The 25,851-nt window shown below is 39.2% G+C and overlaps 1 protein-coding gene across 8 annotated transcripts in view; it reads right to left on the bottom strand.

Moving 5' to 3' along the window:
• Positions 1 to 23,458, bottom strand: part of smtnb (smoothelin b) — a 61,971-nt gene extending 38,513 nt beyond the window's left edge. For 3 of the 8 annotated variants that reach the window (XM_046842123.1, XM_046842125.1, XM_046842130.1), the window contains exons 1-5: positions 22,990 to 23,444; positions 11,484 to 11,641; positions 10,943 to 11,021; positions 7,927 to 8,005; positions 7,763 to 7,839 (exon numbers count right to left, since the gene is read on the bottom strand). In XM_046842123.1, the coding sequence (XP_046698079.1) occupies positions 7,763 to 7,839; positions 7,927 to 8,005; positions 10,943 to 11,021; positions 11,484 to 11,641; positions 22,990 to 23,040 (444 nt within the window). In that variant the 5' untranslated portion in view covers positions 23,041 to 23,444. Of the gene's footprint in view, positions 1 to 7,762; positions 7,840 to 7,926; positions 8,006 to 10,942; positions 11,022 to 11,483; positions 11,642 to 11,718; positions 11,746 to 18,343; positions 18,435 to 18,968; positions 19,103 to 22,989 lie in introns of those variants that run through there. The other 5 variants (XM_046842122.1, XM_046842126.1, XM_046842127.1 and 2 more) reach the window with 5 other exon arrangements.
• Positions 23,459 to 25,851: the final 2,393 nt, after the last annotated feature.

Below are 25,851 nucleotides of genomic sequence, written 5' to 3'. Positions count from 1 at the left end.
ACTGTTTCTAGAGCGTGTTCTCTCTGCACCACTGCTGTTACGTGAATGTGACGTATTAAAGCATTACAGAGCCCGAGGCGTGTCCTGAGAGTCACATAAAAAACAGATTAACATGGCAGAGGCAGAGCTGTAACTTCCTGGAGACAGAACAGGAAAATAACTTTTGGTTTTACTTTATCCTTTTTTTTTGCACTACAAAGTCTGTTTGTGGAAGGGACATGTGGTCAAAGTCAGAAGGCACCCAAGTAAAATGATGATTTGCTGTCTGTCTGAATCAAAGGATTATATATATATATATATATATATATATATATATATATATATATATATATATATATATATATACACACACACACACACATACATACATACATACATACACACACGTATATATAAAAATATGCGATTAAGTTGTGATTAGTTACGAGTTAACTCGTGACAATCATAATTAATCATGATTAAATATTTTGATCGATTGACGGAGCCAATTTATTCATTATTATTAAACTTGAAAACAAACAGTACACAACAATGCAAGGGCTATAAAAACTTGTCACTGTGGCTCCTCCCTCCGAACTGTAAATACGATTTGTAGTGCGTTGCAATACACACACACACACACACACACACACACACACACACACACACACACACACACACACACACACATATATATATATATCAACATTCATTGAACAGTTGGAATTTTCGAAACAATTTTAAATAAAATGCCTGCTGCTCGGTTGAATAATATATAAAATAATAATTTTAACAAATTTGAAAATTTTTTGAAATGTATTTAATAGAATAATGCAGTACATGCAATACACTTATTATATAATAAATTAAATTGGCACAAATTATATATTGTAATGAAATAAATTCAATACAATTACAAAACTGGAACTTTTGTATTAAATAGTTTAGTGTGCATTTTACATTTAATATTGAATTTCCTAAAGATATGATCTTAACTGTTTTACTTATTTCAGCATACTTTAACAAATGTCTTCATTCCTTCCATCCTTTATTCATTTACTCCCTCCGTTTGTCAGGATTTTCTCCTACGCTAAAAAATGGTTTGCATGTGCAAAACAAATCTATATTCCCAGTGGATGGATGGATGGATGGATGAATGGATGAATAGTCATGCATAATGTATTATTTATTTATTACATTCCACAAGTTGTCTTAAGAAAGTCTTAATTCCTACATTCCTCTCTACATATTCGTTCAATTCCACTTGCAGCACATTTGATTAAACTCAGACCCTGAGCAGTGGAACCAGGTGTGTGAGGGGAAAACTTTACGTGGGTGGATTGGGATGTTGTAATTATCAAGATGCCTTTGAGAATAATGACTAAAAACGGTAAGACTCAGACAAGGCAAAAACAAATGTGTTCAACTTGAGAAAATCAAGAAATGGGTCAAGAATTTGGAGTTAAAGGCCCAAAAATGTATTTCCCTTAAAACAGGCAGAGATTAGTGCTTAATCAGCATCTGCCACTACAAATCTAACAAACCAATCAGCAACGTCAATACATTAGTGCTTTATTTTGGTTGTGCTGAATCTCAGGAACATGTGAGAACATGCAAATTTACCCTGGTGGGATGCCAGTGTGTTACAGGGTACCATGCGCACACGCAAACTGTCGCATGTATGTTCACACCCAGGGGCAATTCAGCACAGCCGGTCGGACATTTTATAGTTAGTAAGAGGAACTCGGAGAACCCACAGGAAACCCACCCATGCACAAAGAGAACACATGAAACCCCAGATATCCTGAGCCATCTAAATGCAAGCAAATTACAGAAGCAGTGGAAAGAACACCTAAAACACAATATTTGTGAGGATCCCAAAGATTTAGTCCTGTTTTGCTCTTATAAGAACCAGATCCCCCAAAAAATAATAAAGAAATAAAAAAAGAATAATAAAAGAAAAGAAAGAAAATCGCTGGGGAATCGTCTCAGTCTGTTCTGTGACACTTGATATCCTGCAGCTATTTTTAAAACATAAAACTATAATTAATTATTTACTCCTTTCACTGTTTAAAATAATATTTAACTATGGAAGACCATCCCTTCACACGGGGCCTGATGACTAACCACTGGGTGGTGGTAAATCCTACGTAATGTAAAACCACAAAGCAACGGAGTGAGAGAGAGAGAGAGAGAGAGAGAGAGAGAGAGAGAGCGCGAGAGAGACTCTGTACATGTTGAAGCACTTGGTCAAACAGTTGCAATTGAATAAATACGACAGAGATTTTTCACATTCTTCGCATTTCGGTGAGTGTCGAGTTCGGGGCCCGTCTATGTGTTTAAGAAAGTCAGCCAGATGTGTGAGTAAGAGGCGTTAATAACAGTCTGGTGAGTCACATCACTGTCATGACACTGTGTGTGTGTGTGTGTGTGTGTGTGTGTGTGTGTGTTGACTGCCAGTGAGGACAGAATTATGGTTCAGATGTTGGAACAGGTAGAATTTAAATCTATAAAGGAGGTAAAACAGGTGAAATCCTTTCCATTAAATCTGTCCTACGTACTCGTCCCTGCAATTAGAGTGGATTTTATTCGAGCTGCTTCTAGTGAAATAAAACTTTATTCCGTTTCAGACGTCAGTAAAAGATCCTCTCGGGAAAGTTCAGGCAGTTTACGTACAAATAGAGAAATGCTGTTTATGTATAATACATATGTTAAAATGAACGCATTAATAACACGATGGCGCAAATTTAAAACGGCACAAATTTTATTTACGCACTTAATGCAGCACGCACTCGTTTTACCATTTTGTATTAACAAATATAAATTAATGAATATAAAAGAGAAATTAAAACCATCCACGCAACATGTTTATTCACGACGTCCTTTCTTTCTTTGCGCCAAGTCTCAAATGGAGCACCAAAATCCGCCATGATGCACAGGGTTAGGGTTAGTTGCGATTAATCATGAGTTAACTATTTACGCAAGTGCTGTGTCACTGTTTTATTTATTACTATTCAACTTAAAAACAAACAGTACACAACAACGCAAGGGCTATAAAAAAGTATTTAAAGTGAGCACAGTGTCACTGTGGCTCCTCCCTCCGTTACTGGAAATATGATTTGTAGTGCATTGTGTAAAACCCAAATTTTGTTTTGCTCGATGACACTTTCTCCCAACGTTTTTTACGGCAGTCTAGCGATATGGATTCTTTAGCATTTTATGTCCGGCTTCAACACACACACACACACACACACACACACACACACTAATTACCCAAATGGGGTCTACCAAATGTAAACTATATTTAATTTTTGCCAAATTAATATAATTAAAAAAAAATATTTCATTTGATTTATTTTATTCTCTTGTCCATCATTTGTTATTAAATGTCTATAAAATATTATTTTAGATTATTGAACCAAGCAGGCATTTTATTTAAAATTGTAAACTCTTGATGTTGACAAATGTTAATAACAATAAACTACATTAATAAAAAAAACTACAAGCAATTTAACGTTTTGCATTTGTTCCCCATAAACGTAACGAAATTGAACCAAACCGTAGCTTAAATACCGAGGGACGTACTGAACCTGGAATTTGAAGTCAAGTTTATTTCTATTGCACTTTTCACAACGGACTTCGTCTCAAAGCAGCTGCACAGAATTTAACAGTGAAGGTAAACGATGTGTTTTTATTCCTGATGAGCAGCCATGGAGACTATATTATACTATATCATTATAGACATTCAATAAAGACATACATACACACACATACTCTGTATATGTATATAAAATTAACATTGAAGCATGGTGGTGTTTGCTTGCAAGTTTGAGGCTGCATGTCTGCAATAGTAGTGAGAAATTTCCTTCAGATTAATGAGAAGTAAAGAAGCAGATACGTATCCATCATGCAGTATCATTAGTGTGGCATCTGATTGGCCTCAAATTTATTGTGCAGCATGACAACAAGCCCAAAAGTGCAGCCCAAATCATGAAGAACTATCTTCAGCATAGTGAACAAGGAGTCTTGGAAGTAATAGTTTTGGCCCCCACAGAGCCCTGATCTCAGACTCTTTGAGTCTGTCTGGGATTACAGAAGGATTTGAGACAGCCTACATCGTTCTCCAAGATGTTTGGAACAACATACCTGCTGAATTCAAAGTGCAGGTGTTCCTTGATGAATTGATAAATATTAACACTTCTATTTTTGAAAGCATTCTCACTTTTCGGCATTTTTTCCACACCTTCCTAAACCCTTTGCACAGTAATTATATTTTTTAATTGTACAATTGTTATCTCGACTTCCTGAGCAGCAGGAAGTAGCGTGTTGAGAAATGTCCCTAAGAGTCTTACAGACATCTCATACCAAACATGTAATTAGCGATGTATGACAAACATCCTGCTTTAGCTGAACCGAAATCTTTCCTCGATCACGGTCGGTGCATTCCACAGAGTGCTGAAGCGTTCGCAGTGAGGAACTCGACGAGGACACTGACCTGAAGGAAGCCAGTTTTGGTTCCGACTCACAAATTATAGAACAGTGTGGACTGTTAAGACCTGCATCCTGGGGCATGAGGCTGCAGCTGTTTTTCATGCAGTAGACATCACCGAAAGGAAAAATGAACATAACAATGGAATTCCGAGCATCAGCGCTCGCTCCATGCCAGAAAAGCAGCACGGACCAAAAAAAGAAGTTAGAAGAAAACGTCTCATTTTGACAGACATTTTTTCATGCAAATCTTGAATTACTGCACTGTGACAAGAGTGGGCAGAATTCCAGGAATTTCCAAGAAACTTTTCATGGGAATTAACAGGAATAAACTGGGAATTTACAAAATTGTAGGTTGGTTAAAAAAACCTTGCAATTTAAAACCAGATTTAATGCAATTTCAATTAAATTTCTCCCCTTCGTATTCATCCATCACAACTGCACACAGCACACTTCCTGCAGGGTCACTGAGGCCCCGCCCCTCTTTTTTTTGCAGTCTGCAAAATTAAATGTTGGCATGAATGTCAGCTTATGACCAAACAAAATATTTGTTTGTATAGGATAGTTGTTTTTTTTTTTACTTCCCCATATTTCTAATAAATTCCCATACATTTTAGATGAGTTTCCAACTTGGAACATTTTTCAAATTCCCCAAATCAAGTTCCCATAGAAAATTTCCGGCCCTTTGCAACCCCTCATCAGGAGTCAGAAGACCCCAGTGTTTTACTCAGCTGAAATTAATTCTGTACAAAATCCTTCCTTCCTCCTAATTCCCATTTAATCTGTTGTACAACACAGTCATCGGTAAAACACAAAGAGAAAGCCGTTTGCCTTATGTTCTGCGAATCGGAGAAGGTGCTCGACACACTCCAAAAAGAAGACTTCCGGTGACACATTCCAGGAGGTCGATTCGGTTCCCGAACCTGCTCCGGATCAGAGTTCTGCCCCATCTTGTAATGTTTGTTGTGTTGCTATAAACATGCTTGATCCTGTTTCATTAACGACCTCATATTTATGCATCATCTAATTCCAAACAACTTAGCGATCATGACTCAAAAAAAGCAGTCATTCAATGCTCTATTCAAACGCCATTCTCTCTGGAAAAGGTTCAAACCGCGATTGGGAAGAAAAGCTTCGCTGTGCTCACAAGGAGATTTATTGCACGTTGATTCCTGTATTGAAATGAAAGCAAGGTCTAAGCTCTCACATTAATACTCTGCCTTATATCCTGCTATTAGATGTTATCACTCATAAGCAGGGTCTTAACTCTCAATAGATGTTTGTATGAGCTAAAGCACACTGATTAACTCACTGCTTGGAGCCGAAAGCCATGTGAGCACTGGTTGCTTCACAGTCGACTTCTTATGGAGAAGAAGAGCTGAGGACCTAAAATACCCAAACAGAAGTGTCGTGTGGAGAATCGCTGGTCAGTTCTGCAGTTCAGGAGCAAACGCAAGAGAAACCAAAACATTTATTTCACACCGATTTCAAAAGCCATTGTGCACAAAGCCTCTGGAATGAGAAGGCAGCATTCCGGAGATCGGCACGCATTGTGGGAAAGATGAAAACTGAAAACTTTTACAACAATAAGCTTTTAATTAATAAACCGGGTCGGCGCAGGATCCATGTTTCCTGTGTGAGAAACTCGAGCCTTTGTGTAATTTTAGTACTTTGTGTCTGAGGTTCTAATGTGCAGATTTTCAGTATTTTGTATCCTATTATTTAGGAAATACATTTATTGATTACTAAACATGACCTGGTATCTCCTCAGTCTACACTGGCTCCCAATAAAATCTCCCACTACTACTAATGAAGAAAATACTGAAAGGTCTCGCACCATGCAGTGTCTCAGTGAACTTTTGTTACATTATGATCCCCACGCCAACTTGGATCAAAAGGTGCAGGTTATTTGTTGGTACCTCAAATAATGAAGATTACAGCAGGGGGCAGAGCTTCCTCTTACATAGTTTTGAAACAACCTTCCAATTAGTATTTGAGACCACACAAGTTTAAGTCTAGGCTGAAAAAACATTTGTTTAGTCAAGCCTTGTGTGAGGTAAAGGAGTAGATCTGGAGGGATTGTGGGTATCGAGTGTTTTGGTGAACTGGGATGTTTGGATGTCTGATATGCTCATTAGAGACAAACTTATACTTTCTTTTACAACCGCTTTATTTCTGCTTTGAGACAATGTCCACTGTTAAAAGTGCTCTACTAATAAAAATAAATTAAATTCCTTCACCCTTTATTCCATGCCATTTCCCCACCCAATCACATTACTCCTTACTAATGGTTTGCAAAGTGGTGGAACATTTCTGGTAAATCCCTGGAAACTATTCGGAAACATTCCATGGGAACTTCATCTGGGGAATTTTAGAAATATTCAAACTTAACTAGAATTTATGAGGATTTATGGGAATTTATTAAGAAATTTGGTGACAATTATATCAATTACATAAAATAAACATTTTGTTTGGTCATAAGCCGACATTTATACAAACTAATACAGATAAAAAATGTTTTTTTACTTTGATTAAATTGTTAGTATAATTTTGTCTATACACAACACAAGTTTTAAACATAAACGTATGTAATAGTTATGTAAATTTTACATGAATACTCAGCAAGACGGACATTTTTCTTTGATGTGCAGTATTTTAAGAAAGGACGTGTGTTCTGTGGCCCTGCAGTAAGTTGTCTGCATGTGATTGGTGAATGTGCAGGGGAGAAATTAAACTGAAATTGAACGAAATCTGTCTGTTTTAACTGAGATCTTTCTGCTAAATTTGTTCCCCCCCCAAATACATTTAAGTTCCCTGTTATACGCCAATTTTGTAACTTCCCAGTTTATTCCTGTTAATATCCATGGAAAGTTTCGAGTCTTGAAAATTCCCAGAATTTCGCAACCCTCCTCCTAGCATGTGTTCCTTTCAGAGACATGAAACCAGCTACAACATCTGTCTGAACTTTAAGGCAGTGTGAGACTCAAAACCCTGCTTTGGTCCATTGTCGACTGATTTGACAGTGAAAGTGTGTGTTCCATCCCTCCCACCAGAGAGCGCAACCAATTTTCCATTCTTAATACCAGAACCTAAACAGCTGTCGCTCATGCCTTGTCATTCTCCATCAAATATGTCCAACCTGTCCAGCAAAACGAGGAGAATCTCTGTAGTGTTCGTAAATGTAGAAAGACGATATGCTCACAAACAAAACAGATCCTTGTACTGTACTCATTACAAACGGCACCTTTCACCAAGAGAAAACGTCACAAATCGTCACCTCCTGATATTCACTCACCTCCATGTCCAAGTTTCTTTGAGGCTTTTGTTGCTTCTCCATATGCTGCCTGGTTAAATGAACCTTCTCTAGTGCACCTGTGGGACAGCAGACAAGTGTTATGACGTACATCCGCGCTAATGACACAGCGTTTCATTCAGGAGTACAGGAGTACAGGTCCGTACCCTCAATCTCCTCATCTCTCAGTCTGCGAATCGCTGCACGGATGAGTTTCCTCTCTTCGAACTCGGTGCTACCTCGCAGCTACAAACAAGAGAAGGAATAAACAGACAGAAATTAATTACGTTCTAAAAACAAAAAAAGATATTCTACAAAAAAAAAGGAACTATATTTTATATGCTGTATTTTTATTATTAACTAGAATGACAAAATGACACAAATATTACATTAACTTGATATAAGAGAAATTATATTTGGAATAATAACACATTGAAGCTGGAGGTTAGTTTTCCGTCACAAACGATGACCAAAAAAATAAATAAATAAAACTCGCTTCTATCAATTTACTTTCTGAAACTTTTTTGCGCGAGGCATTTCCATCGCACCCGTATACGTGCATCACACGCAATTACATCGTGAAGCTTTCGTTTTCTTTATATTCGTTTCCTTCACATCTGTGCCTGATGAAATATAGGCTGCTAGCTTAAGTGGTCTGAATACTGCATATACAGTACAACCTCATACGTCATACATTTTATATTGGAGACCATTTTCTGCAGATGGTGGTGCTCTAGAAATAAAAGCTTGGAACTCAGAGAATAAGATTTTTATTTTAAATAAGTGCACTCCAAAATCTAGATCATCTACCCAGAAGAATGGAGGCTCATCTAACAGGAAATGGAGACTAAATGCGGAATGGGATGCTCCAAAAGCACATCAACCTTATAGGTGTCACATGTAGCAGCGAATAAGAGCCAGAAGAACCAATGAAGGTATTATTTTCCAACTGGATCATGTGATGTACACCCATACTGACTACATTCTGATCAGATGTAGATCTTTTCAACTGGAGAAAACTATGTGTAGCTGGAGAGGATTTACACATCAACAGCCTAAAGATTTATTACTTTAATGAGCAACTCAAGAACTAGGAGAATGGATTTGGACTGTAATTAATATAAACAGTCTACAATGGATCAATGGCACCGATCACTGAGCTGCACACTTTAAAATGTAACTGTAAAAAATGGACATTCAGTGCAACCCAGATGAAGAACTCTTGAGTCTGGTTCCTCTCAAGGTTTCATGCCATCTCAGGCAGTTTTTTCCTCGCTATGGTCGCATCTGGTTCGCTCATTGGGGACAAATTTTCAATTATAAGAAGCAAAATTATTATATAATAAACTTTATAACCTCTTTATCTGTGTAAAGCTGCTTCGAGACAATGTCTTTTTTTTAAAGCGCTATACAAATAAAAATGAATTGAAAATCGGATTGAATTCAGAGAAACTATTCCCAAGCATCTTGCAGGCGATGACATTGTTCCATGAACGATTCTGAGCAAAGACGACTAAATATGGCACGTTGCTGCGCTCAAAAACCAATGCCCAGGCAAAAGCTGCTCGTAAAAAAAAAAAAAAAAAAAGAGAAATGTCTACCCAGAGGGAACCAAAAATATCAGACCACCCCATCAGCTTGTCGAAAATAAAAGTAGGTATTTAGGACTGACATTTTGTTCAGACTGGAGTGGGAAAAAAAAAAAAAAACGATACAGACAGACAGATGCCGATCCAAACACTGCCTGTTGCTATATACGGAAAATGTACTATATTATGGTAGGATCTATAATTGTATGGGGGGCCTGGGAAAATCCTTAACGTGGCAACAACAAGTAAAGTGAAAAGAATGAGATTCAGTAGCCAACAACTTGTAAGGAAACTAACAAAATACATGTTTGGCACCGCATCAGCTTCACCTGCAGTTGTGATCTTGGCGGTGTGTTTGCGGTCGTTATGTTGGAAAGCTGCCGTTCAGTCCAGTTTCTGAAGTGTGGGCTTCATGTTCTGCTTCAGAATGTCACATTGCATATTGGAATCCATGTTTTCCTCAATGAACTGCAGTACCAGCAGCACTCATGCAGCCCCAGACCATGATGCTACCACCACCATGCTAGTCAAGACACAGTTTTCTTAGTTCTCCTCACCAGGGCGTCACCACACATGCTGGACACCATCTGAGCCAAACAAGTTCATCTTAGTGTGATCAGTCCACAGGACATGGTACAAGTGATTCATACTCTTGGACAGCTTCAGAATCAGTTTCCTTCTGGGACAACGGCCTACAATCAGACTTGTTGCAGTGTGCGGCGTACGATCTGAGCACTGACACGCGGACCTTCCACTTCTGCAACCTCTAAAACGATGCTGCAGCACTCACGCATCTGTTTTCTGAAGCAGCTTCTGCACCTGAGGCACAGCATCTTTGATGGACCGCATCTGGAGAATTCTCTGTATGACCCTGGCTACTGCATTGTAATTCAGTTTCAGGGTGTTACTGATCTTATATCATAGGCATCTTTGTGGAAAAAAATTTAATTCACATCTCGAAGCACAGCCAACGATACGATACAATAAAGATATAGTACATATAAAGCAGCTACCAAAGTGATGCGATGCAGTGCGATTCGAATACATGCGTATTTTTTTTTATTCGTTTTGATTCGTATTTGCAATAGTACAGATAGTTCGCTTTCATTTTCTTGATTCGGACAGACAGCAAATAATCAATTAACTCAAGTGCCTTCAGGCTTCTAACGCATGGCCCTTTCACAATGACTGCTTTGTAGTGTAAAGTAAAAAAAAAAAAGATTGAATAAAACCAGATGTTCTTTTCCTGTTCTGTCTTCAGGAAGTTACAGCTCTACCTCTGCCATGTTAATCTGTATTCTATGTGTCTCTCAGGACACGCCTCGGTCTGCTTAGCGCTGTGATACGTCACATTAACGTAGCAGCAGTGGTGCTGGGATCGATCTACATATCAAATATTGGTTGCAAATTATTGATCGCTTTCTTAATAATAAAAGTATAGAACATCTACTGATAATCATCTATTAATAAATCGATGCACACTTTTTTAAAAATCAATCCACCACGTTGTTTACTTTTATACTGACATACTTTAACAGGTCAAAAGTTGAAATTATGGTTTTGAATCAATTTTTTTTTCCCTCCTGTTTCCTACCATCACAGAAAGCTCATCAATGTCCCGAATGTCCTGAAGCTTCCTAGAGAGCAAGTCTGAGGATGCTGCCAGATCAGGCCTGTGAATACACGCATGCACGCACGCGCACACACACACACACACACACACACACACATTCAAGAGAAACACAGTGACAGTTGTGCAGAATGTAGTGACTGACAGCTTTGTGCTGCTGCAGCTGGACGCTCACATACCAGAATGTTTTTCTTGCCAAGCAGAAACTCCGGTCTGAGAAATCGTTAAGAATGGAAAATGTGAAAGTGGACGAAGGAGTGAAATTCTCTCCATACTTGAATGTACAGTATGTGGGAGAAAGCAGACGCGCTGTGGGGCTTGGCTTTTCATGAATTGACCGACTCAGATCAAATACAACAGGCAATTTGTTACAGAAATGGCACAGGAGTCGGGTTCACCGGGTTTTATTTACATATTGCTGAGCTCAGACACAATCGCACGGCTGTGTTTTTTCTTTTTTTATTATTATTTACAAAATAAATAAAATAAAAAATCATTTTCCTACCGATGCTGGTTTTCTTTATCATCGTGTCTGTGCTCCTGGGCTCGTCTGAATCTCTTATTGGTGAGCGCTGCTTCCAGGTCTTCGATCTCGCGGCGGCGTAGTTCTCTGATAGCTGAGCGTATGAGCCGTCGCTCGCTCATGTCCACAGTGCCGTCGAGCTGAAAGTACATTTTAATGTTGCAGTAAAATCCTAGTTAAGAGTTGGCAAGAGATATATTACACACTCATCATTCACCTGCTCATTCATGCACTCATGTAGTAACAGCTCAGTACATACAATCATGCAGGTACTGTAGAAGGCAAGAGCTTCAGATGTTCTCAAAAAAATAAATAAAATCAATGAGTAAAAAAAATAAAAGTGATGTCAGTGACACCGACTACACAAAATAGTGGAAACAAATGTGAAAAACATCCAAGTAATGTCAGTTGAGCAGGCGGAACAGCCTTGCTGATGAAAGAGATCAGAGTGGAATGGTCAGACTGGTTCCAATGGACAGGAAGTTAAAAAAAATACCCTAAAAAAAACCTTCTTAAAAAGCCTTGGTGAGCTGAAAAGCATGTCAGAATGAAAAGCAAACTGATACAAAACGTTCCTTCTCAAAACATCACTACCAAGTTGATTGTATAGAATAGGATAGATTGTAAAGAGGGAATGAAATCTTTAATCCAATTGAACTAGGAGATCCAAACCTGTTCCAGCATAGCAATATCCCTGTGCATAAAACCAGATCTATCAAGATGTGCTTCACATGGGTTGGAGTAGAAGATCTTGAATGGCCTGTTTTAGAGCTCTGACCACGACCCTAATAAACACCTTTACGATGCACCGCAGGTCTCTTTATTCTACACCAGTACCTAATTTTACCACAGTGCTCACATCAGAATTCTTCATTCAGATTGTCCAGATGAACTTTCTATGAAAGCAGTCGTGCCGAGTGCAAGGGGAATTGTTATTTTGGTAATTGTCTTTATGATCAGCACTTTGTACTAATAAAAGTGTATTTTCATCATTTCTGACACTTCTTTTTGACTCTCTGGTCTCCCTCCAACATGACAAGCTGCATTGTATTATTTAGGATATGGGTAACCGAGTGCCAAGTCACTGTGGGTTCAGTGCCAACTCGATACACACACACAGAGCTGGAGTCAGCCTTCCTTCCTAAAACATGATAAGGCAGGTCAAGCTGCAGCTTGTTTCCCCGAGATACAGTACAACTGAAAGCCCTGATCCACTGACATCCAGTTCAATTTGATTCTACACATTTATTTGTATAGCGGTTTTAACAATGGACATTGTTTTAAAATAGCTGAAACTGTTAGAGACATGAATAGACGAGGGTATAGAGGTGTAGTGCCTGTATGTTCTCCTTAATGTAATGCTTAAAATTGTTCATGTAGTAGACTGTTGATGCTGATTACAGTTAAAATCCATGCTCAAAGTTTTTATATATACACTGTATATATATATATATATATATATATATATATATATATATATATATATATATATATATATATATATATATATATATATATATATATATATATATATATATATATATATATATATATATATATATATATATATATATATATATATATATATATATATATATATATATAAATAATAAATCTCTGAGCACACGATGGAAATAGAGGATGAATAAAAAAGAGAAAAGATGGCTGATTTAACACCCAGAATTCTTGTCCCGATCGACCTAAAGAACTTGTGATGCACAGTGTGATGCGTCTCTGAAGTCCCGGGAACACCAAGTGCTCCTAATGCACCAAGTAGATGTCCTCCAGAGTAGGTGTGTGTGTGTGTGTGTGTGTGTGTGTGTGTGTGTGTGTGTGTGTGTGTGTGTGTTGACTTTCTTGGCTGATGTTCGGTCTCTCTGGAGCCACCGATCAGCTGGTATGCCAGACAGTAGGGGTGTGAATCTTAACTGGTTACACGATTCGATTTGATTCCGATTATCGTTTCAATGATTCGTATCACGATGCGTCACATCCTCAGCTTTTGAAATAACTGCACTACAACTTCGTCAACCAATACCAGCTCCCTTTTTATTTTATCGGCTCCAAAAAAGTGCACTTCCTGCATGTAGCATACAAGTGAACTAAACACTAATAAATACTAAAAGCACATGAAACTGTCAAATACTGGAGTACTCAAGTATTTATATAAAGTGTAGGGTAATTTCTCCAAATGTTAACAAATTGTATAAACATTCAATAATAACCCAAAGTAAACTTTGTTGTGGCTGAGCTGAAGTACCGTGTGAACATGGTCAATCTTCTGAGACATTCGCCACTTGATTGACGTACAGGACAAAACTCGAGCGACTCCACTTATTTACGCGAGTCGTCTTTTCCCCAAATGAAGATTATTAAGTCTAAATACCGTTCCACCAGGACTGATGATCATTTGGAAGTCTGCTTGAGGTTGGCTGTGCCATTAGAGTTCATGCAGTTATACAAGGTGCACCAACATATATTTTACATATAAAATATACTCAGTATATACATTTATTTATTTTGAATGAAGTTAGATCATTTTGATTCTTTAGTTTGAAGCATCAGATTAACATCTAATTGCTCGTTTTCTTTGTAATCCATACACACAGTCTCCTTAGTTAAAGCCTGCATAACATATCTATAGACAGTGATTAAGAATAAGTTTGAGGATGGTCATTTCAGACCAGGATTCTTTACACTAGTGTTCAAATCCTCACATTGTTCACCTGATCACATTTTCTCCCCTACAAAAAGAGGTTTTTTTTTTTTGCTTTCAAGTATGCGAGTGAATGAATGACTCAGTAAGTCCACTGCTCGCTCAGCATTATTTTGTCCTTATATGGACACGGGGCCACATCATTCCGCCTGCTGTCTTGAAGATGAGAGTTTGAGGAAAAAGACAAAAATCCAGATCTGTGCTCTAGGACCAGCACGCTCCATCGTTTTTCTCAGTGTGATCAAATATAAAGACATATCTCCATACCTCGAGGTTATTACTTATGCAACAGAGCTTTAAACCAGGTGGTCATAAAAAAACAAAACAAAAACAAAAAAAACAAGACAGTGAACAGCTGTGTATATTAAGACTCTCGCACTGAAAGACTTCTAATCCAAGTGCTTTCTAAAAATATTCGAGATATTTATATACAGAACCTTAGGGATCTTCTCAGCATTTCCGGGTGACATTTCTCAAAGAAGATTCAGTACAGGAGGACGGCACTTCTTTAAACTTCAGCTACAATTTTACACTTTATCTATTTCACAAAGGTATGAAGCCTCCAGATGCAGCAACTTTTGCTGGTATTTTTTTTTTTTTTTTAGGTAGACACATAAAATACTCACTGGTCCTACAATAACAATTAGGCTGCGTAAACAAATCTACACAAACACTTCTGCAGGCTTGACGGCAGCTCGGAGTTGAGCTGGTATGGAAAAAATGTTAATTGCTCAAGAGCGTTCTGAAGAAAAAAAACAATACAAAAAAGGACCGAGCCTGAAAGTTGCACATGCAGCAAACTCATTCTCCTACGATAAAGAATTTTTCCATACCTCCGTCAAGACGAATAGACAGAAATTAACATTTTTACTTCACTAAAGTAGTGAAAAGGTTCTTCAATATTTCAATAAACTGCACTGTACAAGTATAGAGGAAAAGAGAGAGATGGGAAAGCAGGAAAACAAAAAAGTAAACAACCAAAAATAAATCTAGACAGATGGACTGTCGGAAAGTGTACACTGCTGGTCAACCATGAGACGCTGACATTTCTGACCTCAGGGGACTTGGACTCGAGGACTTGGGAACAACAGACTGCTCAATTGAACAATATATATATATATATATATATATATATATATATATATATATATATATATATATATATAAAATCCTTCATCTATTCTGAAGGAAATCTTATGTATTACTGTGGGCTGAGAGGTATTTAGCTTCAAACCTGCGTTGATTGTCAACAACAAAAGTAGACGTGCAAATAGTAAGTGCCGTTTGCTATCTGCACCCGTGTAACACTTATCTCCTCTAAAGAGATAAAATCAAGTTCATCTAATCGCAGGAGGTGACGGACAAAAAAATCTTTGCCAGAAGATCAAGTAGGACTGGATCTGTTTGTGAGAAGCGTCGTGTGAAGAAAAGACAAAAAAAAAAAAAAAACCTGTTCCATGTACAAATGTATGAATAATGGCCAGTCTGTGTCTCTGAGTGTGTCTCAATCATAAATATAGTCTTATAATAACAGAGTCAGAATTGTTCCTGGAAAGGCACATTATCACTTCAAAATAGCATTCAACTAAACAAATACCAAACCAGCTCAAATTCACTCTCACTCTACATGGTTTTAAATTCAATTTAGATTTTAAAAACAGTTCAATTCATGACTGACTGTGGACCATCCAGCAATGAGACTAATTCCCATCAGAATTTTCTTGTCTGATGCCTGAGGCCATGAGAATATGAATCCAAATCTAACTTCCCAAGCCACCAGTCACAGAAACCACCTCTTCCATGGGAAAGAGCTGTCAAAGGATGTCAGGGACAAGATTGTAGACCTGCACAAGGCTGGAATGGGCTACAAGACCATCAGCAAGTAGCTTGGTGAGAAATATTGTTTGTGCCCTCGATCTGGAGCGCCATCCAAAATCTCACCTCATGGGGTAGGGATGATTTGGAGAAAGGTGAAAGATCAGCCCAGAATTACACAGGAGAAGCTTATGCTTATTAATAATCTCAAGGGATCTGGTGACTGCACCCAAGAAAACCATCTGTAACACACCGAGGTCCTTCTGCTCAAGAATGCACATGAACAGACACGTCTGAAGTTTGCCAATGAACACCTGAATGAATCAGAGAAGGCTTGGGAGAATGCGATGTGGTCAGATGAGACTAAAATTTAGCTCTTCGGCATCGACTCGACTCGCCGTGTTTGGAGGCAGCGAAAATGCAGAATATGTCCCCAAGAACACCGTCCCCACTGTCTAACATGAAAAATATTCTGCTTCGAGGCTGTTTCTCTGCTAAGGGTACAAGAAGACTTCACCACATGAACAAGGCCATGCAATGTAGAATCTTGGATGAGAACCTCCTGGCCTCAGCCAGAACACTGAAGATTGTGGATGGTCTTCCAGCATGACAATGACTAAAAACACATGGCCAAGGCAACAATCTGATGGTCTTGTAGCCCATTCCAGCCTTGTGCAGGTCTACAATCTTGTCCCTGACGCCTTTGACAGCTCTTTGTTCTTGCCCATGGTGGTGGAGATGTTTGAAGGGAAGAGGTTGATTCTGAGATGGGTGTCTTTTATACATGTCACAAGTTGATATTACGAGTTCTTTCTTAAAAGCTACAGGACTAATTTGAGTGTGTGGGAGTCAGAATTCTTGCTAATTTGGTACGAGATTAAAGACTTATTTCACTTGATCAAATACAGATTAATTTATAACCTTTCTTAAATGCTTTTTTCTGTCTCTCTGTTAAAATAAAGATACCATTAAACTTCAAGACGGTTCATTTCTCACAAAATCAGCTGGAGATTAAATAATCATTTCCCACACTGAACTGTATTTGTGGCTTGATTGGATTCGGCTGCCTTCCTGCCACTTCGGCCTCATGCAGGAAGCCACAGAGGGCAAATTGCACAAGTTTATGCTACCTGAAGGTCCGCTGCGTCTCCAGCAATTGTCCCGAGCACGTGTAAATAAATTGAGGCAAATCACCTGGGGCCTTGTACAGAAAACACACTGGAGCAGGCTGGAATATTTGCGCACGCAACTTCAGTTACGCAACAGAAAGTGAATAAATCAGTTTCATGTGAACCTGTTCCTCCGCTGCATATTTTCAAGGAAAATTGCAAATAAACATTAAAGTATTTATAGATTTCATGGCGCCTCCAATTTTGTTTTAAAGGTTAAGTTCCTTGAAAGGGAGTAAAGTTCACCGGTTGAGTTACTGATTTGATCGTTGCTCAGATGAGAACGTGGATGTCAGATTTTGAGACCCAATTTCCTCGTATTAGGCTGTTCTGTATGCATTTGATGAACACTGACCGGTGAGGTGAAAGCGAAGGCCGGCCCTTGTGGTCCGATCCAACAGACAGGATACTGAAGCTCACATTGCTGGAGAAGTTCAGTATTGCAACCAACACAGTATTAGGCAGGTAGTCATAATGTTATGCCTGATTATGGTAAATCTCAGCATCATAAATTAGTCCCTAGAAGTTCATCCCTAATGAGTGAACCAGTGGTGATATTAGCAGAGAAAAACTCAATGAGGAAGAAAGCATAAAAAGAAACCCCTCATCCATCTATCTATCTGCATGCGTTTATCTCAGCCATCGCCCTCTTACTTTTTTCCTGTAACGCTGCACGGCGTGTACTGTGACCAACTGACCTGGTACACAGGATCGAACTTCACATTGTGACAGTAGCAGAGAGTAGGGAAACAATGTACATCGAGTTGAGTAGCACGAATAATAACAGGATCACAGTAAACAAAGCTCGGTCATAATCGCATATACAGGAAATCAGGATTAATATATAATACAGGTGACAGATGTTAGCACCAGTGTGTCATATGGAAAGTGGAGAAAGAGGCACAGACGGATCACTATTAGCAAATTATCTCCTTAAATAAAGAAAGTTCTCAGATAAAGAGTTGACCTGGATGCAAGTTTCTGGCCGAGATTTCAAGTCAACTATAACCGTATTCCTTTAGATAGTGTTTCTATAATTGTTCAGGATTACAAAGTTGAAAGTCTATAAATGAACTTTGAAACGATTTGAAATGAATTAATTGATTTCTATACGGAATAAAAGAAAAATGAATGTCACTTACGAATGAAGGCACAAAGCGGTTCAGTTTTTAGCTCGATATAAAATAAATGAAAAATAAAGCACAATTCCACTGCACTGAACTCGTTCCTCTGACTGAATCGATCTCCTCCACCTGCACAAATAAGGGCAGGTAGGTTTCATGTAAATGAGATGTATATTAGCATGTGACTGCGATTGTGTATGTGTGTTGTGTGCATGAGACATGTAAATAATGTTCCAGTGTTTGGAAGCGAAACCCTTCACCAAACCTGCGTTTCCTCTCTGCTCTCAGGTCCTTGTGCTTTCAGGAATCAGACCAAGCTTTACGTTGTGGCTTCAGCATGCTCGACTGTTTTTAGTCTTCTGTAGAAACAATGTTATTTCTGGATCGCCTGACTGACCAGGAGGATGGTGTAGGCAACACAAAGCGAAAGGTTTATAAGGAATAAACGTCTGAGCCACGCCGAGTCATCAGAACGGCGCCTGCGTGAGTCATCCAAAACGAACGTGCGAGTGTCTGAGTGTGAAATGTGATCCGAGACATCCGAAGTGAACAGTAACAGCTTCCTCTTAAATGAATCACAGTACAATAGAAGTAGGTCACAATGTCGAGACTTAAATGATCATCTCTGGTTGAATTATCTTACCTGGATGTGTGCCTCAGTACACCTGTTGTCATCTTGAAGACTATCCGGTACTTTTATTCGCACTTACTGTACCATCCATCAGACGAGTCCTTTCAGGGTTTCTTCCTTGTGCCTTCGTTTGTTTCCTCGTCACACTTAAGCCACTCCTTGGCTTTGCTTGTTAGGCCGAGTTACATCTACATCTACCATCTACATCTACCATCATAGTCCACATTAATCCACATTTGCCGTTAGAATGATCTCTAGTCTTCTGCGAAGATGTTCCACTAGATTGCCGAGATTCATGCGAGATTCATTTAGCCACCTCAGGTGAGGTGAGGAGGCCTGGGGTCATGTCCCAAAGTTGTTCAATTGGATTCAAAATTCTACAGCAGGAGAACTTTCACTTTAAACCATATATAGCAGATCATGGAGCTGGCTTTGTACACAGGAGCATCGTAATGCTGGAATAAGTTTGAGTCTCCTAGTTCAATTGAAGGGAATTTTTTTTTATGTTACACATCCAAAGACACAACTGTGTGCCTCCAACTTGTGGGAATTGTTTGGTGAAGAATCACATATGGCTGGAAAAGTCCCAATATGCTCGTCCATATAGTGTATATAGTACACTAGAGACAACTGGGTGTACTGGGGACGGTAAGATGCACTGAAGGCACTTGAAGTAAATTAATGATTTGCTGTCTGTCTGGACCAAAGAAATAAAAGCTAACTATCTGTACCATAATGAATTGCAGAGCGTCATGTTTTTTCCATTGAATCATATTGCACTGCATTGTAATGGGGGATGAATCATATCACATCTGGAGCTGCTTCATATGTATCTTTAATGTATCCTATTGTTTAATGTGTCATCATATCCTATGCATCGTATGTGAATCGCATCTGCCTCAGTTATGGAGGTACATAATGTACCTGATGAACATTAAGCTACTTAATTATTCATTTGTTTGTTTGCTTGTAGGCCACATCAACAAGCAAACTTACTGTAAACCAGTGCACTGCGAACACCGTACAATTCCTAAAACTCACTATGTCGCCACTGCAAATCAAATCTAGATCCATGGGAAAATTACTCACTCGCCATTTCATGTTTATTGTACCAGTCTAACATCGTCAACCCTACAGCATCGTATTACAGTGGAACAGATGGAGTCAGGGGATGTAGGTGTTGCTTAAAAGGAAGTCATTTGCCTGGAAAAACATTAGCTCACAGGACATGCCCAAGCTCCTCACAACCTGTCTGCCACCTTTCACTGAAGTATCTGGTTTTCTTTTTCCCCCACTAACTCACTCACAGGTCCCGAGCGTGACGTGGGAATAAAAACCTGTCCATCGCAGTCTTTCATTTTTGTTTCTGCCATTTTTTGAAAAGAGAGAATTACCTTTATTCAGCGTATTCATGGGAATTCAGAGGAACTTTATAATAACAAAGTCAACAGAGGTTATGGACGACAGCGTTGTTCCCGTCTACATGATATCAGAGAGATCTTGACGTAAAAGCCTTTCTGAACACGGACGCCCGTATCAACACTCATCTTTGCACTCGCGCCCCAGTGCTGCACAACACATGCATGCTCAGGCAATAGCGGGACCCTATCTGGAATCAAACTTCCTGTTATTTTGTCCAGAAACTTGCCCAAAACATTGTTCAGTAAAAACTCAAATACTTGAATATTACACATATTAAAAACAGTCCTATTTTTATAAAGAATAAATTATTAACGACATAAAAGTTCTGCATAAAACTTGCCAATGGGACCAAACAGAATTGCTTTCAAGTCTTCTGGCTCTAACTCCAACCCATAACATAATGTAAAAATAAATAAAAAAAAATTATTTGTCATTTTAATGATTATCCAAGTTCTCTGGGGGAAAAACCTGCTCAGATTCAGAAATCATCTGAGATTAAATATTCACCTGCTTCCTGCATAAAGACTTTTGACCAATACGATTTTTTCATTTCGTTTCTGACTTTATGACACGTCTTCATAAAGTCTCAGAAATAAATACATTGTACAGGTGTGTGTTTGAACCTTTATATAAATGTAGTGAGTAATTTTACTGTCCAGCTGATATGCAGGTGGTGTATACAGGGGTGTGTAGCAGTGTGTACAGGTGTGTATAAGTGTGTAGCAGTGTGTGTACAAGTGACTACAGGGGTGTAGCAGTGTGTGTGTGTGTGTGTGTGTGTGCATGTACAAGTGTGTGTAGGTGCGTATGGGAGTGTAGTAGTTTGTGTGCAGGAGTGTGGCAGTGTGTACAGGTCTGTATAAATGTGTAGCAGTGTGTGAACAAGTGTGTGGCAGCGTGTGTACAGGTGTGTAGAGCTGTGGGGCAGTGTGTACAAGTCTGTACAGGTGTGTAGCAGTGTGTGTACAGGTGTGTGGCAGCATGTGTAACAGGTGTCTAAGGGTGTGTAAGGAGTGTAAAGGTGTGTGTAAAGGTGTGTGGCAGTTTATGTACCGATGTGTGGCAGTGTGTAAAGGTGTGTGTACGAGTGTGCACAGGTGTGTAGAGGTGTGTATAGGAGTGTAAAGGTGTGCAGAGGTGTGTGTACGGGTGTGCACAGGTGTGTAGAGGTGTGTATAGGAGTGTAAAGGTGTGTAGAGGTGTGAGTACGGGTGTGCACAGGTGTGTAGAGCTGTGGATAGGAGTGTAAAGGTGTGGGGCAGTGCGTAAAGGTCTGTACAGGTGTGTAGCAGTGTGTGTACAGGTGTGTAACAGCTGTGTAAGTGTCAAGGTGTGTATAGAAAAGGGGTGTAAAGGTGTGTGGCAGTATGTGTACAGATATGTGGCAGGGTGTGCAGGGTGTACAGGTGTGTAACGGGTGTGTACGGGTGTGCGTGTGTCAAGGTGTGTGTACAGGTGTGTATAGGAAAGGTGTGTACAGGTGTGTGTACAGGTGTGTACAGCAGTGTATACAGGTGTGTAGCAGCATGTGGCAGCATCTACAGGTTTGTATCAGTGTTTAGCAGTGTGTACAGGTGTGTGGCAGTGTGTAGAGGTGTGTACAGGTGTGTAGAGGTGTGTACAGGTGTGTAGAGGTGTGTACAGGTGTGTGGCAGTGTGTACGGGTGTGCGGCAGTGTGTACGGGTGTGCGGCAGTGTGTACGGGTGTGCGGCAGTGTGTACGGGTGTGCGGCAGTGTGTACGGGTGTGCGGCAGTGTGTACGGGTGTGCGGCAGTGTGTACGGGTGTGCGGCAGTGTGTACGGGTGTGCGTGTGTCAAGGTTTGTGTACAGGTGTGTATAGGAAAGGTGTGTACAGGTGTGTGAGGATGTGCGGCAGTGTTTACAGATGTGTGACAGTGTATACAGATGCGTATAGTTGTGTGGCAGCGTGCACAGGTCTGTGTAGGTGTGTATCGGTGTGTGTACAGGGGGGTGTGTGTAGTAATGATCAGCAGTGTGTACACGTTTCAAGTCTGTGGCAGTGTAGATAAAAGTGGGTGGCAGTGTGTGTACAGGGGTGTGTGTACAGAGGTGTGTTCAGGTGTGTGTGTACAGGTGTGTGTGTGTGTGTGTGTGTGTACAGGTCTGCACTTGGTCAAAGTCCGGCTTTTTTTCTCCAGCGTTTATTTTTTTCATTGCAAAAGAAAACAATGTTTACCCTTTAAAGTCTACATATAATATAATAAATATAATAAGCACATAAACACACAAACACACACCAGTTTATCTCAGAAACCCACTGACCACAGTGTGACTCACATCCTCTCACACATTTTACCACTGGTGTGATAATCAGTGCATTAATATACTGTCTGACAGCAAAAGTATTATTTTAATAAAAATCTAGAAGCTTTTATTATAAAAACAATGATATTTTATCTTTCTTCGCCCCAATGTGTGTTAAACTCCACTTTGGGCTGAACAGAACTGCAGTGTCTCAGATGGACCACTAGGAAAACATCTCCAAATCCAGTGTAAAGTTTTTTATCCAGTCACTGTTTTTAGAGTAAATAAAGATTAAAAGTGTTGTGTGTAAAACTTCTGCACACTGAGGATGAAGAGGAACTCACCAGTTTCTGAAGAGCAGTTTCATCCAAACTGGAGTACCTGAGATCCGTCATGGTCAACTTCCACACCAACACCACGTCCTGAGATCAAAACTTTCTGCTGTGTGTATAAGGAGAGCTTCACAGTGGTTTAGAAGTTCTTCTGAATGTGAAAAAGACACAAACAATAGCAGGAGAAAGGCAGAAAGTCCACCATGTTCCTCAAAGATGTTCCTCAGTAACGGTCCTTCTGTGTGAAACCTCACTCCAGTCCACAACACTCCCACCTGCTGAGGACCTTCATCAATACACAATACCGCAGAATAACTACCTTTCCTTTCTTTTTATTATTATTATTATTGTATAAACCGCGTAAACACCTCCAGACTGTATTTATCCGAAAGAAAATGTAAATAATCGGTTTAGTTCTTCTCGAGGTCTAAGCGCTTCTCCTCCGCTCCCTGTAATCCGACTGATTCAGTCTTCCTTCCACGTGAATCATTAACCACAAGCCCCGCCCCCGAGTCTCTCCACCAATAGGAAGGCGAGGAGCAGGAGTCGTTCACTCTTTGAATTTTTTAGCGCGTGGACAAAAGCAGCGCGTGCGCCTGTCGCCTCCTATCGTTATAGTGAACTTGTAGAAGCACGTGAGCTTTGGGAGATTTGGGAAGTGTAATATAAAATGTGCAGGACAGATCAAATGTAAGATCAGTCCAAAAAGATTCAGGACAGACCCTATCTAAGATCAGTCCAAAAAAATTATAAAAATGCAGGACAGACCATATCTAAGATCAGTCCAAAAAAAAGCAGGACAGATAGAATATAATGTAAAATCTGTCCAAAAAGTGTAGGACAGATCAAATATATGTCCAAAAAACGCAAGAGATATCAAATATAAGATCTGTCCAAAAATACCTGTCCTTCTCCAGAGCGACTTGCAAAAGTGTTTTGAGTCTCTATTAATAAATAAATCAACACTGATTTGCTAGATTGCAAACTTAAGATACCATCAGACTAAACAATGTTGAAAAGAATTGAAAAGAACAAAGCAAACAGGTTAAAGGATGAAACAAATCTATCCAAAGACTGCTGATCAGCAGGTCTGAAACTGCTGGGCCCTTGAGCAAGGCCCTTGGCCCTCAGTATAAATGAGATAATTGTAAGTGGCTTAAAGGATAAAGATGTTACTCCTCTATTTGGAGGTTGTGTGTTTAAATGTTGGGTGCTTGTGTGAGGCTCCAAACACTCAGATGCTGAACTGCAGATGTCACAGTCATTTTGTATGATAATGGCTGCTTCTGTTGTGCTGCTCAGATGCAGTTTGCTGTGGTGTGAATTCTAAGTAAATTTATTTATTTTTGCTCACCACAGTTATAAAAAGTGGTTATTTATTACCACAGACTTCCTGTAAGTTCAAACTGGTTTGTCTGGATATTTTCCTTTGTTTCATTAACGAGGCCGTGGATGTTTTTTCCTTAACGAAGCCTTCCTCCAAGTAAAGCTGCTGTTCGCTGTTTTGCTTTTCGCACCAAAATATTCCTGCATACTCACACCAGTCCCATTCCTAGTCCAATAACACTGCAGTAGTCAAACTGATGGAATCACACACTCCCTCCTCGTCATGTTTGATGGGAACAGAAACGTGATCTGTATCTTCACGGTTTATGCAGGTGTACAGATGTTCCTGATCACCTGGGTCACTATGGTTTCCTGATTTAGGTTTGTTTAGCTAGGATTTGCCATGCTAGTGCAGTTAATGTCTGCTCAATCACAATTCATTCAGGCATTAATATATGATTACAGCATTTAAACTTGATCATGTGGTTGTGCTACTATGATGTTATTATATACGATGATATGATGATATGATATAATATGGTGCCTCAGGATACACATTGTATGTGTTTTATACACAAAGCTGAACAAATTCCTGAAAAAAACCAGCTTATTTCAAAGTGGACTGGTAAGTTTTCAGTACAAAATAAATAGCACAATGACTGTGAGTGTTATGGTCAAGTGTCCAACAAACATTTGCCCATTACTTTACACTATAATGGAAATATTATAATTAAGAGTGTGAAATCTAGTTGTTGTTTTTTTTACGTGTCAGATAATTTTTTTGTTAAGTTTTAGTGGTCTGATCATTGACTGGGAATAAAATGTTAAATGGAGGAAACATTGTGGACCCTGATGATATGGTACATTGTCTTTAAACATTTATGAAACATGTTCCTGTCCCTTTCGTCTCTTCGGATCTGCCGGATTCATCTCGATGGTCTACCTCTGGATGGAGTTCTGGAGTGCAGCTGAAGATCGTTCCACATGAAAAGCCTAAAGATACATGAAGTCACTGAGCATCTGAAGAACTCTGAGAATGGATTTGCACTGTAATGAATAAAAACAGTGTACTATAATAGTTCAGGACTGCAGTTTGCATGGACAGATTTGCACCTGTCACTGCACACCTCAACAGTGATCATTAGAGATAAACCTACAATTATAAGGAACAAACTTTTTTATATTTTTTATACATATCTTTTATAATATAACTTTATAACCGCTTTATCTCTGTAAAGCTGCTTTTAGACATTATTCAGCATTAAAATCACTCTACAAATCACAAAGAATTAAATTGAAGCACACCACATTATTATCAAATTTCTTTTTATTTAGTGTTCAAAGCAAGGTGAACATAATTCCAAGTAACTCTGTCCTAAAATGACCTATAGCAAGAAAATAACACTGAGAAAGTAAATGATACTCGACATATAGTGACGCCAGAATGATAAAGTTCACTCTCTGGATCTAGATGCTGAGCCTCTGTACCTTAGCACTAACCTCTATGTTCTACTAAGGACAAATATGGCAATGGAAATACAATTTGGG

Source organism: Silurus meridionalis, chromosome 27 (genome assembly GCF_014805685.1).
Source record: "Silurus meridionalis isolate SWU-2019-XX chromosome 27, ASM1480568v1, whole genome shotgun sequence".
NCBI lineage: Eukaryota > Metazoa > Chordata > Actinopteri > Siluriformes > Siluridae > Silurus > Silurus meridionalis.
The sequence above is the reverse complement of the archived record's forward strand: the minus strand, read 5'-3'. Positions and strand labels throughout refer to the sequence as shown.